Source organism: Tetrahymena thermophila (assembly GCF_000189635.1).
Source record: "Tetrahymena thermophila SB210 genomic scaffold scf_8254590, whole genome shotgun sequence".
In the NCBI taxonomy this organism is placed as follows: domain Eukaryota; phylum Ciliophora; class Oligohymenophorea; order Hymenostomatida; family Tetrahymenidae; genus Tetrahymena; species Tetrahymena thermophila.
In genome coordinates, this window is record NW_002476361.1 from 783,784 (window position 1) to 798,147 (window position 14,364).

The 14,364-nt window shown below is 22.5% G+C and overlaps 5 protein-coding genes across 5 annotated transcripts; all 5 read right to left on the reverse strand. All coding sequences in view use genetic code 6, as the record gives it.

Annotated features, from left to right (window-relative positions):
• Window positions 1-1,873: 1,873 nt before the first annotated feature.
• TTHERM_000257098 (50S ribosome-binding GTPase) lies at window positions 1,874-3,391 on the reverse strand (the record flags this gene model as incomplete). The annotated part of the gene is made up of 1 exon (XM_012798412.1): window positions 1,874-3,391. The coding sequence occupies one exon, from the start codon at window positions 3,389-3,391 to the stop codon at window positions 1,874-1,876; it is 1,518 nt and encodes a 505-aa protein (XP_012653866.1).
• Window positions 3,392-3,895: 504 nt separating this feature from the next.
• TTHERM_000257099 (hypothetical protein) lies at window positions 3,896-5,908 on the reverse strand (the record flags this gene model as incomplete). The annotated part of the gene is made up of 1 exon (XM_012798413.1): window positions 3,896-5,908. Exon 1 carries the CDS (start codon window positions 5,828-5,830, stop codon window positions 3,896-3,898), a length of 1,935 nt encoding a protein of 644 aa, XP_012653867.1. The 5' UTR covers window positions 5,831-5,908.
• A 727-nt stretch (window positions 5,909-6,635) lies between these two features.
• TTHERM_00257100 (50S ribosome-binding GTPase) lies at window positions 6,636-8,537 on the reverse strand (the record flags this gene model as incomplete). Its single annotated transcript, XM_001019165.3, has 1 exon — window positions 6,636-8,537. One exon carries the CDS (start codon window positions 8,535-8,537, stop codon window positions 6,636-6,638), a length of 1,902 nt encoding a protein of 633 aa, XP_001019165.1.
• Window positions 8,538-9,066: 529 nt separating this feature from the next.
• On the reverse strand, window positions 9,067-10,899 carry TTHERM_00257110 (50S ribosome-binding GTPase; the record flags this gene model as incomplete). The annotated part of the gene is made up of 1 exon (XM_001019166.2): window positions 9,067-10,899. The coding sequence occupies one exon, from the start codon at window positions 10,897-10,899 to the stop codon at window positions 9,067-9,069; it is 1,833 nt and encodes a 610-aa protein (XP_001019166.2).
• Window positions 10,900-11,927: 1,028 nt separating this feature from the next.
• Window positions 11,928-13,916, reverse strand: TTHERM_00257120 (transmembrane protein, putative; the record flags this gene model as incomplete). Its single annotated transcript, XM_001019167.2, has 1 exon — window positions 11,928-13,916. The coding sequence occupies one exon, from the start codon at window positions 13,914-13,916 to the stop codon at window positions 11,928-11,930; it is 1,989 nt and encodes a 662-aa protein (XP_001019167.2).
• Between the last annotated feature and the right edge of the window lie 448 nt (window positions 13,917-14,364).

Below are 14,364 nucleotides of genomic sequence, written 5' to 3' on the forward strand. Positions count from 1 at the left end.
TACAACACATTATTGACGCACTAAAAATTAGAATTTTAAAATATAAGTCATCAGATTACTCACTAATAAATATGTAATTAAAATAAAAAACAAATTAATATTTGAATATTTTATGTTGAAAGTCCTACCCTAACCTCTTTCTATCAAATTAATTTAATTTTTAATTAAAAAATAAAATAATAAATTGAATATATTTTTTTTTTTAATTATATCAATTTTTCAATTTTATAAAATTCATGAACTGATTGATTTAAAAAATAAATTAATTATTACCATATTTAGCAAGCTGTTTAAAGAAAACATAATCTAATCATAACAAAAAATAATTGAGTGCAGTAAATTTGTTTGTATTTTAGATGTATTTAAAATAAGAAAATAAATCTTAAATAAAAATTTTCAATTACAATTGTTAAGTTAATTAATTATTTGTTTGTTTAAGCTATGTATTTTACTACTACAATATATTTTTTAGAGAAAAAGTAAATTTAGAAATCAAAATAAATTTAAATGGTACCTTAAATAAACAAATGTTAAAAGAAATATAAATTATAAAACAAGTTAATATTAGGATATTTTTTGCTGAAAGTCCTACCCTCTTTCTATTTATTTTTAATTTAAAAAATAAAATAATAAATTAAATATATATTTTTTTTAATTCTATCAATTTTTCTATCTGATAAAATTCATGAAGTGATTGATTTAAAACATAAATTAATTATTATAATATTAAGCAAGTTGCTTAAAGAAAACCTAATCTAATCATAATAAAAATTAATTGAGTGTAATAAATTTGTTTGTATTTTAGAAGTATTTCAAATAAGAAAATGAATTTTTTCAAATAAAACTTTTCAATTAAAATTGTTAATTCAATTAATTCTTTGTTTGTTTATTAGTTTAAGCTATGTATTTTACTATTAGAATATATTTTTTAGACAAAAAGTAAATTTAGATATCAAAACAAATTTAGATGATACCTGAAATAAACAAATATTAAAAGAAATATAAATTATATAATATTTACAGCAAATTTATTGTGATAGATATTTAACTTAAATGTTATTTAAATTAGTATTGTTTCAGAATAAAGAAGATAATTTTTCTTTTAGTAAAATCAATTAATTTGACAAAGATGTCCCTAAAAAGGGCCAAATCGAGCTCCTATCGGTAGTGAGCTTTGTATTAGATTTCATATCTTCTAATACTTTAGTCAATAAGCTTCTTGTTCTTTAAAATTAATACTCTAATTCCTCATTAATTAAGAGAATCCCCTCCCAATTTTGGAAGGTTATTTTTTGGCCCTTGGTTCTTAGTTGAAAATTCGGTTCTAAAATTTTTTTTGAGAGAGCTTTAATGATAAGCTACAATATATTTTCATTCTCTCTTTCTTTGATAATTGTTTATTTTCGTATTTGATTTATAAAATTGTTAAAATTTTATCTACTTCCTCCCTTTTTTATTTAAATCCTATTGCATTCTTTTTAGTTCTGATTAAGAGTATATTACTACAATTTTTCGATCGTATATATAAATGATAAAAATGAGAATATAATATGCTTTAAAAGCTAAATTTCAAAAATAAACAACAATAATATTTTAATAAGAAAATAATTTTTCAAATCTGCAATATAAAAAATTTTCTTAATATTTGTTAATTTTAAAGTAAATAAGACTATTATTAATATGATCAGGTTTTTAGTTTTTAATCTATTTATCTGCTTATTAACTATGAATAAGCTCTTTTTACAAAAGGAAAATATATTTCTTTCAAATTAGAACATAAATGAAAGAATAGAAAACAAATAACACATAAAAAAAATAAAACAAGAAATAATTAAATTACTAAAGAGAAATAATTTTTTTATATCTTTCTTAATCAATATTTATTATTTAAGTTATTTCTTTTAACTTAGTTTTCATTTTTTATAATTTAAATTAATTCATCATAATTTATTTCATCTTCTAGGTATTCATTTAGCTATTATTGTTTTTGGCGGAGTTCTTAGTTAGATTTTTCTAAACATTATTATGTATTATTAAACATCATTTAGTTTAATAAAACCTCTTATTATTTATTTGATTCTGCTATTTCTTCTTTCAAAACAATTAAGACTACTTTTTTGAACACAGTATCAAATTATAATTCATAGCTAATCTTGTTGAAGAAAAGATTGTAAGCGAATTTGGATAAAAATTCAATGTAGCTTAATTCTTTTTCAATGTCTTTTTTTTAGAAAATTGAGAATTCATTTTCTATTGGAGCGATTAATTCAAAGTTAAGAAGACTAAGTAATTACTATTTGTCAGTTGAATAAAAAGGATAATCTAAACCTGAGACTATTTAGGTCATTAACATTATATATTTATATATTAATGATTCATTTTGTTGAATTTAGTTTCTTAATATATTAAGAGCATTTTTTAATTTGTTTTTTATAACAATTTAGATTTCTGATTCCAGTTTTAATAAATATTGATAACAATTAATTGATAATGGAACTTTCAAATCATTATCATAGTAATACGTCATGTTATTAAGAGATTATTCAATAGTTTGTCTTGCAGTTATGTAAATTTAATAGTTTTAATAATCTTCAGGGGGAGAAGGAAATGTTATTATTTTTGTCTATAAAAGACTTCTAAAAAACTATTAGTAAGATATGTTAAAGTATTTTGTTTCATCTAATTCTTAAATAAATGAATAGGTTACAGATAATGCTTTAAATACTTTTCTAAGTTTATCTTAATAAAATGTTATATTATCCTAAGTAGTTTTAGATATTACAATAAGTAAATTTCTTGAAATATCAAAACATGTGTCTTTTGTCATAGAAATTAAATATTGAATTTATTGTTTATATGGTTAACATCTCTGATTACTCAATCCTTTGCAATCTAGTAATGAACCATCTATTAATAAAATTATTTTTACCTACATAGCATTCTATTAAAAATAATGAATAAAAAACGAGTTTATAATATCAGCTTTAGTTAATTTAGTGTCTTAAAATCCTGGGCAATCAATATAAACGCAAGAAGAGCTCTCAAAGACATTAGGAAAAGAAGTTTCTGATTCAAGAACATTTTCACCAACTTTATTTTTAAATTCTAAATATTTTGATTCATAGTTTATGATTCTTTAATTAAACTTATTTTTTTCTACAATTAGATCTATACCTGATAAAAAAGCAGCTAATGTTGTTTTGCCAGACCCAGTATTTCCGATTATAAAAACCACGTTTTTCTTATTACTTACCTACTATTTGACACTGTTAGAAAATGAAGAGATCATATCAGAGATAATTACTTCCGATTCATTTCCATTTTTGAGTATATTTAGTTATTTATAATCTTATTGTTCAAGAGAAATTTGTTAATTGAATTCTCTTCTCATATCTAAAATAGTCAAGATGTTCTTTATAGTAATATTATTTATAATTGTTTTCTTTTTGATAGATTATGTATTATTTTTAAGAAATAGCAAAATATCTAGCTCCTTATTTTGAAATGTATTAATATTTCAATTAATAGAGTTTGATAATTGATATTAAAAAAAAAAAAAATTGAAAAAAACACTTTTATCTCCATTTTCTAATTTACTACCATAAGCGCATTTTCGATACCAAATACGCATTAAATAAATAAATTATAATTTATTTAAATATTTTACAATATTACACGCTTCTAAATACCCCTTCATTATTTTTGAGATTTAAATATTTTATTTATGGCATTTTTTTAAAAATCTTAGGGGATAAGAAAATAAAAAGTATCAAAGATATAATTTCATAAAAAATTGAATTACTCAACTATTAACTACGTACTTTTTGATCAAAATACATGAATTTTAAAATATGTAGTAAAACAAACAAACATAAAACTTAAGCTAATTTATCAATCAAATTTTTGGTATTTCTAGTTTTTTAGTTGCTGGAATTTACATGACAGTTGAAACTATATTCAAAAATAAGCCAAGAAAACCATCTTATTATTTATTTTTCTATTACTATTTTTACATTTCATATTGATAATTTAATTCAAGTTAAGTTTTCTAAAGCTGTAAATCTTTGCTCCTTTGTCTCTCTTTATCAAGTAAAATGTTTTATTTCTTTATTTCTTAACATAGTGTATCCATTTATTATTAGCAAGATTAGAAGTGCTTGTTGATCTAATCTAATTGCTATATTGACTACTCAATTAAAATTTTTTTGTCATTGATTTCCTATTAAATTATTTGAATTTATTTCTGCTGCTCATTATAAAATTATTAGGCTTCAATTATTTTTTGTTCGCTTTATTCAATCTGATTAATTACCTAATTTAATTAGGAAGTCTTTTCATCAATATTTTTTTCTTATTAATTAATTTAATACTCAAGAGAAAGGATAAGCATTTCTTGATCATTTTATTGCTTCTACATTTCCATTAAAATTTTATTTTATGTGATAATTTTTTTTTAGTTTTCAAGAGTATTTTTAAGCATAAAAAAACCATATTCTGTCTCTGATTTTCCAAATTACAATTAAGTATTTAACTTAATGGATAAATTTAAGTTATTCAAAATGCTATCATAAACTTCTGATAAAAAGAATTCAATTATTTCTATTTATTTTTATGAAGTTAAAGTTAAATTTTCTTGGATTCTATTTGAAGATTAACTTTATAAACTTATCGTATTGATTAAAGGAATTATTAATTATGATTTGATAAATTTAAAAACATCTAAGTTAGTTTATAAATTTGATGGATCCTAATTCATTTTGTAGTGTTGTAGAATGTTGTCTGCTTGCATAGTTTATTTTTCATCAAAGCTCTTAATTGAGCTTGAAATATTATAACATAAAGCAGTAAATGTATCACAAACCTAATTAAAAGAGTATCTTTGTATGATTTTTATCTATCCTTAAGATGATATAGCAAATGGAATATCTAAATCATTTTAGTAGTAATACTTTAGTTTATTAATTTTAGAATTTAGACACTCTCTTTACTATTTAGTACCATACTCTTTGCCTTCCATATCTTCATCAGCCAAAGGAAATGTATCAACTGTTACTTACTTTAGTTTATTGTAAAACTATTTGTAATCATGGAAGTTAAATTTTTCCTTTAATTAATTTGTGTAATTAGGAGACTAAACAATTTAATCTAAAAAGTAGTGTAGTTTTTATTAATAAAATTGAAGAGGATTGCTGGTTTTGGAAAATATGAACATTATGTTAGCTCCAAAGTCAATTTTTGAGTTTTTAGTTAATTGGTAGATTACTTCGAATATTTATTTGAGAGATTTACCTTTTTACTCAAATCCATTTTGCTCGAATATTTATCCATCTAAAAGAAAAATTAATTTGATACCTTAAGAGCCTGTTATGATTTTATGCATAAAATAAGAGTTGACCACATCTATAATATCACCTCTACTATCCTAAAAACCAGGACAATCCCAGATATCAACATTTTCAAAAGAGAATTTATTTGGGATAAATGTTTAAGATTCTATGAAGCTAGATCCAATCATCCCATATTCTTTATGAGATGGATTTTTGTATTATAAAACAGCATCATAATCAACAACATTCACAACTAGGTCGAGACTACACAAAAAAGCAAAAAGCGAAGTCTTTCCAGAACCAGTATTACCAAAAATGAGAATGGAATCTTTTTTGCTTGGTAATATTTTTTAAGACCCATATTTTAAATAATTTAGAATAGTGTATAATTATTTAGATTCTTCATCTTTATGTTAGTTAATTCCTTCAATCAGAGAGTCAATTTCTGTTTTTTATGGTCCTTAAGAAGAGTTTATAAAACTCTTGAAGTCACTTCCAAACATATTTTTGTTAAATTTTCTTTAATTTGTTAGTGTTGTCTGTTTGCCTTTTTTATTTTAATTTTTTCTTCTTTTTTCTATTTAACTAGAGTTTTAGATTATAGGATTTTTAAAATTTTAATTCAAAATTTAGACAAGGGGTAAGATTATTGATAATTTAAGCACCTTTTGCTATTGTAAAATATTTAATTCTAATAATCCACAACTAACTGAGTATATATTTTTAGATATCGTTGAGTTTATTCATAGATTATTATGAAAACAGTCAATTTGAGTAAAATAAACTTGACCAATACTGTATTTCTTCAAATAGGCTTGAGATAAGGGATGAAAGTAAAAAAATATCGAATTTTATATAATAAGTTTTTATAAATTTCAATTTCTTGAAACAAGTGTGTGTAAATAAAAAATTTGTATGGTAAATGATTTCTAATTATAATATTAAGTCGCTGAAATATCTAATAAACAATCATATCCTTACTAATTAAGAGAAGTAAATATAAAAATATTTTCAAATTTATTATATTTTTGAGATAAAAAAAATAGAAGTGTTTTATTTTATGTGTTATTCTAATTAAAATTTGAATTTTATCCTAAAAGGAAGTTTGAATATAAAAGAATTATAATAAATTGAATTATTTTAATTTCTGCACAAAATGAATAGTAATTCAAATCCACAAATACATATGTAAACAAACAATAGTAAAAAATATGCATGAAAAACTGCTTGATTTTTATTTTTTGGTAAAATATTATCTATTCATTCAAAAAAACTAAATATTCTAATTTAATCTATTATTCAAGAAACTCATTTTTTTCCTTATGGTGAAATTATTGTTGTCAATAACTGTCCTACAGTCCCAATAATAGCTGGTATCAACTAGGATTCTTATTTAGCTTTATGAATTTACCTCTGATATTCTATTTCCATTTCATTTTTTTGTTTTAAAAATTCAATTTCTTGTTCTAATTATTAATTTTATTGTATTTTTTCTTAATATTGTTTAGTCATTTCCTCTAATTGTTCATTTTATTTTGCTAATTAGTTATTTTGCTCTTCAATTTTTTCATTTAAAAATTATTGCTATTAGTTAATCTATTCAAGGCATTATTAGTTGCTCCTCAAATCTTGAGAAGCTTTTTATTATAATTCCTCTTCTTCCATAAGTTGTTATTATTTTTCCTATTGAGCCTAAATAGCTATTTAATTATCATAATCAAGCTATTGTTGTTTATGGCTAAAATCATCAGACACATTTTCTAAGTTTTAAATAGCACTTTGGTTTTTTTGCAGTCTTTCTTTAGATTGTCTTTAACTCTCCTTAAGAGATTAAAGCTTTAAAACCTGGTCGAGATTTTATTAAAGAATTTTAACTCCATTGCATGTTTATCTGGTTGAGATAAAACTTTTTCTTTAAATATTGTTAGATTCAATTTTAGATATTAAATCGCAATAGATATCAGTGAAATAGAAATAAAACAACTCAAAAAGATTGGTTAAATCTTTCATCTCTTAAATACATTTGTTTTCTAGGAGGATTTCAATAATTAGATTTTGAAACTATTCCTTAATTTATTTGATATAACTTTCATCTTATTAATCTTTTAGACTTTAAAAATGTTGTATTATTTATTTTGTTTATTTTAGCTGAAGCTCGTTTAATTCTTTTAATTCTTCTGATATTTTTTTACAGATACTAGTAAATGTTTTCTCCATCTAACGCTGAGATATTTCAAATAACTGATTAATTTTTTCAATATTCTTCATTCTCAAAGGTAGTTATATTTATTCACTTTTACAGAAATCAATATCTGATTCTATTGCATTTAAAATTTTTAACCCTGGTCCTTTATCATAGAAAGAATTAACTTATGCATTGTCAGGTATATTTGGAAATAATAAAACCATGGTATTTGAAATTTATTATAAGAATTTCTTAAATTGAATTTGGTAATCTTAGGTAAATTTACAAAGGTCCTCATTCAGAAACACTTCAATAAAGTTTTTTAATTTTTTGACATAAAAATCACTCTCTTTTTTTAAATTAGCTTTTGAGATGACAATTGCAGTGAATTTAGATATGTCCAAGCTAAAATCTCTTATCATAGAGAAAAAAGAAAATAGTAAATCTTTGAGGTCTCTACCTTTTTCGATTCCATATCCTCTGTTTAGTTAATTACCATCAATTACAAGTATAAATTTAATTCTTTTAGCTGAATTTACTATCTTGTTTATGAAAAAAGAAATTGGAATCTAGAATTCTTCACCTCTGCTGTCATCAAACCCAGGTGTATCCCAAATAGTTATTTATTTTTTTTAATTAAAAAACTTATTAGGAATGAAAGTTTCAGACTAAATTAGATCACTACCTATTTTACCATATTTTTAGAAGTCTTCTTCTTTATATTATAAATAGCTCTCTTGAAATATCGTTTTGTTAACAACTAGCTATAGCCCTGACAAATCAGCAGAGAGACTTGTCTTACCAGATCCAGAGTTACCAATTACTAAAATAATATTATTGTCAGCTGAGTTGATTTTTTACAAACCACACTTAATATTATTGAGAGTGCCTTCAATTTATATTCCAGCATCGTTTCCAACTTATTAGAAGTTACTATGTTGCAATTCATAGCTTAAATCATTCTAATTATTCTACATGAGAAATTAAGATGAGTTGTTTTAGAGATTATTTTTTTATCCTTCCATATACAAGAGTTGTCAATAATTTTATTATTAATGTTTATTTTTTCTATTTGGTAGTCTAATTTTTAAAGACAGCTGGGATTTTTAATAACAAACAATCCTTAAATTGGTAAATAGAAAATTTAATAACACACTCCCCAATAAAATTTACTATTTACTTTATTTGATTATTGAATTTTGTTGAAAAAATCCTACTCTTTAATAAAATAAGAAAGAATTATGGAATATAAGAATTTCATAATTTGCCATTAAAATATAAAGATATTTTACATTTATTCAAATATACTTACCCACACACTTGTGATTATTGAACTTCGTTGAAAAAATCCTACTCTATAAAGAAATAAGAAAGAATTATGGAATATAAGTATTTCATAATTGATAACTAAAATAATATTATAAAGAAGAAATTCATTCTTTCAAACATACTTACACACACACTTGCTAATCCATAAAAAAATACACCCGAAAAGAAGAATAGTTTATTTAATTTAAGGATATTTAATATTCTAATTGAGAATAATAAATAATTTCACCAAAAAAAACGACCAACATAAGGAATAAATTCAACAGCATATGAAAGAATTTTTAAAAAACCTCTCTTTTTTTTGGCTCTCTTTTGACTGATAGCTAATTAAATTATCTCTTCTTCATATTTTTTATTTTGTTGTATTAATTTTTCTGTTTAATCTAATAATTCAGAATTTTTTTATTTTAATCTGCACAATGAATCTTCAACACTGTTTACTTGTTTTTTAGCATCTACAATCTACTAATCTATAACTTTTTTTTGCTTTTCAAAGTCTTCTATATTTCTTCTCTATTCTATTAAATTATTGTCTAATTCGTTTTTCTTTTAGTCAATATCTCTAATTTTAGATTTGAATAGCTGTAGATCATTTGTTTTGTGCTATTCTTGCACTTATAGTTCATCCAATTTGAATTGATTATTTTTTTATTGTTGTTGCATTTATTTTTTTATTTCATCCGATTATTTAACTTTTATTTCTAAATAACTAATGGCTTCCTTTTTTTCCAGTATTTTCTTAGAGTATTCGAGACTCATTCTAATTATTTCCAAGCCTTTTCTTGTTTCTTAAGATCCGAATCTGCACAAAAGCTATTTATCTTTTCCTAGCAATTCAATATTAATTAGTACTTCATCATAAATTTCAGATATTAAAAAATGTAAAAGCTATACATTATGTTATAGATCATTCTTATCCGTGATGTAAATTGAATCTGAAAATGGTAAGAGAAGGGTATTATATATAGTTAAAAATTTTTTTAAATTGCTTTCTTATATTTAATATTGTTGCTCTAGGTTAAGGGTTACTGATTCTAAATATTCTATTTATTCGCGATTTAATTATTCAGCTTGAGAAGCTAAGGTTTAGCAAATAGATTCAAATGTTACCCTGACTAAGTCCTAAGAGTAGCTCCACATCAATTTTATCTTATCTAAAGATTTATCTGTAAATGGAATTCTTAAGTCTTTTAAGCAATAGAATTCAGATTGCAGAATTTCCAAAAGCAATTAGTCTCTTAAAATTCTGCTTTCAAAAAGATTACCAACCTATGATTCATTTGCTACAGGAATAAGTAATATCTTTGCTTATGCTACTCTAGAAAAAAATTCTTAAATATTAACCATTTAAAGGTTTTATTTCAGTTAGGTTTAGTAATCTTATGAGTTAACAACTTCGCTTATGAATTTTTTTGTTATCTTTTCTTTGTAAAATTCAAAGCTCTTAGATGCTTTATTGATGATGAAAATTAAATTCTTGGCAAAATCAAATTAGCTGTTTAAGGTAAACATGTAAAGCATCTCAAAAATCTGCTTAAGAGCCTTTCCTTTTTCTGGACCTAGACCTGAATTTAAGCTATGTCCATCAATAACAAAAACAAATTTAATTCCAGCTACGCTATTGATGACTTTGTGTATAAAATAAGAGTTAACTATATCTATCTCTTCTCCTCTTGTATCATTAATTCCAGGAAGATCCCAAATATCTATCCCATATTATTAATTTTAAAATAGGTTTGGTATAAAAGTCTCAGATTCAATATGGTTTTTTCCTATTTTGCCATAATTCTAATTCTCTACATAAGCATAATCAAGAGTACAAAATCCAGACTAATCTTTAACAACCCTTAAATCAAGACCTGATAAAAAAGCTGAAATAGATGTTTTTCCTGAGCCAGAGTTTCCAAATAAAAGAATAGAATTTCTCTTTTCTTTTATTTAGATTTTTTCATACCCTAAATAGACATCCTTCAGAATTTTGAATAGCGACAAACTATCATTATCTCCCTTTTTTTAAAGTTCAGATATATAAGTTTCGATGTTAAATTCTAAGAGCATATCAGAAAATAAAAATTTTTCTTTACTGTATAATTGGTAATCAATAGACAAGAATATTTTATTTTTGAGTTTATTTAATTAATTAATTATTAGCTATAGCATTTATCACTCTTTTTAATACTATTAAATACATTAAAGAATCTTAGTAACAAATAATAAAAACAAAAGCTAATGAAATTTGATGAATTTTATATTATATTTTGAAAAAAAAGAACCTGAAACCAACAGGTTATTATATATTTAAAATAAAATTAATGATAAAAATATACATAGATTATGGTTGAAAAAAAAATGTTGGCCAATAATTATAATAATCTTCATGATAATATATGTATAAAATGAACATTTAATTTTTTTATAAAAATAAATTGATGCTACAGACAATTTGACACACTATTTTATTTAAATTTTCAACCTCTAATTTATAGATTACTCAATAATCAACATAATTAATAATTTAGTATCAGAAGATATTATTTAATGGAAATCCTACCCCTCTATTAAATCTATTTAATTTTTAATTTAAAAGATAAAATAATAAAAAAAAACATATTTTTTTTGGAAATCTTTTATTTTTACAATTCTACTAAATATGTTTACAGAACTAAAAAGAGCTTTAATTTTATTATCTTAAGTAAGCATAAAGAAAGTCTAACATTTGCATTAATTGATTGATTGCATAAAGGTAATTTGCCATCTAAGCAAAAGATATTCCATCATTATTTTAATAATCAAGTCTTTTATTAGGTTTTATGGAAATTTTTGTTTACTAAGCAAAAACATCTTTTTTAAGAATATTTAAAAATAAGAAAATACATTTTTGGTATTAATAAATAATTTTAAATATGTATTCAAAAAATATTTTAATTGAGATATTAAATAAATAAATTTATTTATTTGCTTTTTTAAAAGAAAATACAAAATTTCTCTATAAAAATTAAATCAGATATTATAAAAAAAGTTAACTAAAGTTAAAAACACCAAAAGAAATATAAAATTTATATTAATAATTGTAAAAAATTATTGTTTCAAAATATAGAACACCCTCTTTTTGGTGAAAATAAGCCAAACAATCCTCCTACAAGAGCACCAACAGGGCCAAAGCAACTTCCTATTACTCCGTATTTTACTGTAGAGCCTATAGTGCCTAATACTCTAGGTGATGATTTTTTTGCCTAAGCCTCAATTAACTATCTCTCCAATTTTCTTCTGTTTTCGTTTTAATTTCTTACTTCTTATATTTTTCGATCTACTTCTTCCTCCATTTTTCTTAAATCCTTTTGCCCATTTTTTAAATTTTATTCAATATTATTAAGCTAATTCTATTTTTAAGTATTAGCAAATTAAATTGAATCTAAAATTTGCTTTTGTTCTTCTTCTTATTGTTACTAAATTAATAATTGTTCTTATTTTATTTTTTCCTCCATATTTAATTGATTGGCTTCATTATTTAGCTAATTAATTTATTTCTTCTTTTAATCAATTTACTTTTCACTTGATTGTATTATTTAATTCAAAACATTTTATTCATTTTCATCAATCATAATTTAATTATCTAGCTCTCTTTATTATCTTTATTATTTCATTATGATTTTTTACCTTTCATAACTTTTATGCAGCAAAAGAATTCCTTCAGACATTTCATAGCAATCAATAACTCCAAAGTTAATTTTGTAACCCTCTTTATCTTACAAAAAATTGAACTATACCAATAAATTGTCATACACTTCTCTTAAAAAAAATTACAATTTCTTTAATGTTTTTGTGTATGATTAATCATATTAATTAAGTTATAAATTTATAATTGGTTAAAAAAGGTATTATAATAGCAAATCATAATAGGTGATATTATTTAGCTTGTTTTTATTAGTTTCATACTAATAATTGTAATTATCTACTATTTGAGGAAACTAATCTAATTAATTTTCATTCAAATTTATGAAAAAATTACTCAAGTATTCACATATTTCCTCAAATAGTTTCTTAACTATTTATCTTGAGCAATCTCTAATATTAGATAAAATTTCTAGAGATTAATTTGTCATATAAAAGTGAAAATTTTCTGATTTTTGTTTTTTGTAATATTGAATTTCTTTAATTTTTTAACAAATACTCTCCAAATGAAATTACGAAAATTCTTTATCTATCTCTTACTTTTAAGGCAAAGGAAATAAAATTATTTTTGCTTTGAGCAGTTGCAAAAGATATTTTTAAATCTTATTTTTATCACAATATTTTAGATTCTAATAATTAAAATCTGAAGATTCCATCAACTAATTTATTAAATTATCAAATTTTTCTCTATAAAATGCTTCATTCTCTTATGTTCTAGTGAAAACAATAGCAATATTCTTTGAAAAATCCATACTAGTTGATTATGCTAAAAAAAAGGTAGCTTCCAAAATATCTTTTAGACTCTTACCCTTTTCAGGAGTTTAATATTGAAAGGACTATCCATCCAAGACTATCAAGAATTTAATATTTTAAGAATAGCAAATAGCTTTATTAAGGCAATAAGAATTAGATATGTCAACTTCTACACCTCTGCTATCTAGTAATCCAGGACAGTCAACAATTATAGTTTCATTATCCAACTTAAAAAAGTTAGGTTATAATGTTTCTGACTCTGTATCAGACAACCCAATAGCTCCAAACATTTGATTTTTCATATCAGAATATTATAATTTAGGCTCTACTTCTCCGCCAAACTCTTCGCTAATAACTGAAAGGTTTAAACCAGATATATATGCAGAAAATGTTGTTTTGCAAGTTCCTGTAACTCCTAATACGATCAGCAAATTGTTATTATCTTTATCTTATTTTATTTTAGAACCTTTCTTCATTAATTCTAAAATTTTAGCAATAGATTTCTCTTAGCTAGTTCCCTCTTTTAATTATGCAGTAATATCATCCAAGTAAGAGCAACTTTCCTCATTTATCTGCCAGGCATATTAGTTTTGCAACTATTAATCTACAATATCTTTAGCAATATTTTTTAAAGCACTGCTTATTCTCATGATAATGTTTTATTGATGTGTTATTTGTTTGTTTTTAGATTTAATTAAGATATCAATAATTTAATTCGTGTTATGATATTTCAAGTATTAGAATATTACAAATATTAAAAGTAATTTAAGCGTATTTTACTGATTTCGCACTTTGAATAGTAATAAATAAAATTGATTTGATCACATGATTTATAACCATTATTTTTTTAATATTTATTTGAAAATAATAAAAAGAAGTAGTTTTATATGTTTAATTTAAAATAAAGATAATTGCATATTTTGAATATCATAATATGAAGATATACACTAAAAGAGTATGGAATTCATAGATATTTCAACTTAAATACATATTAATTTTGAAGGCCTAAAAAAATCTTACCCCTAATAATAATTAATAAAAATTAATATGTAAAGTAAAAATCATCCTAACAAAAAATTAAATTAAAGAAATTATTAT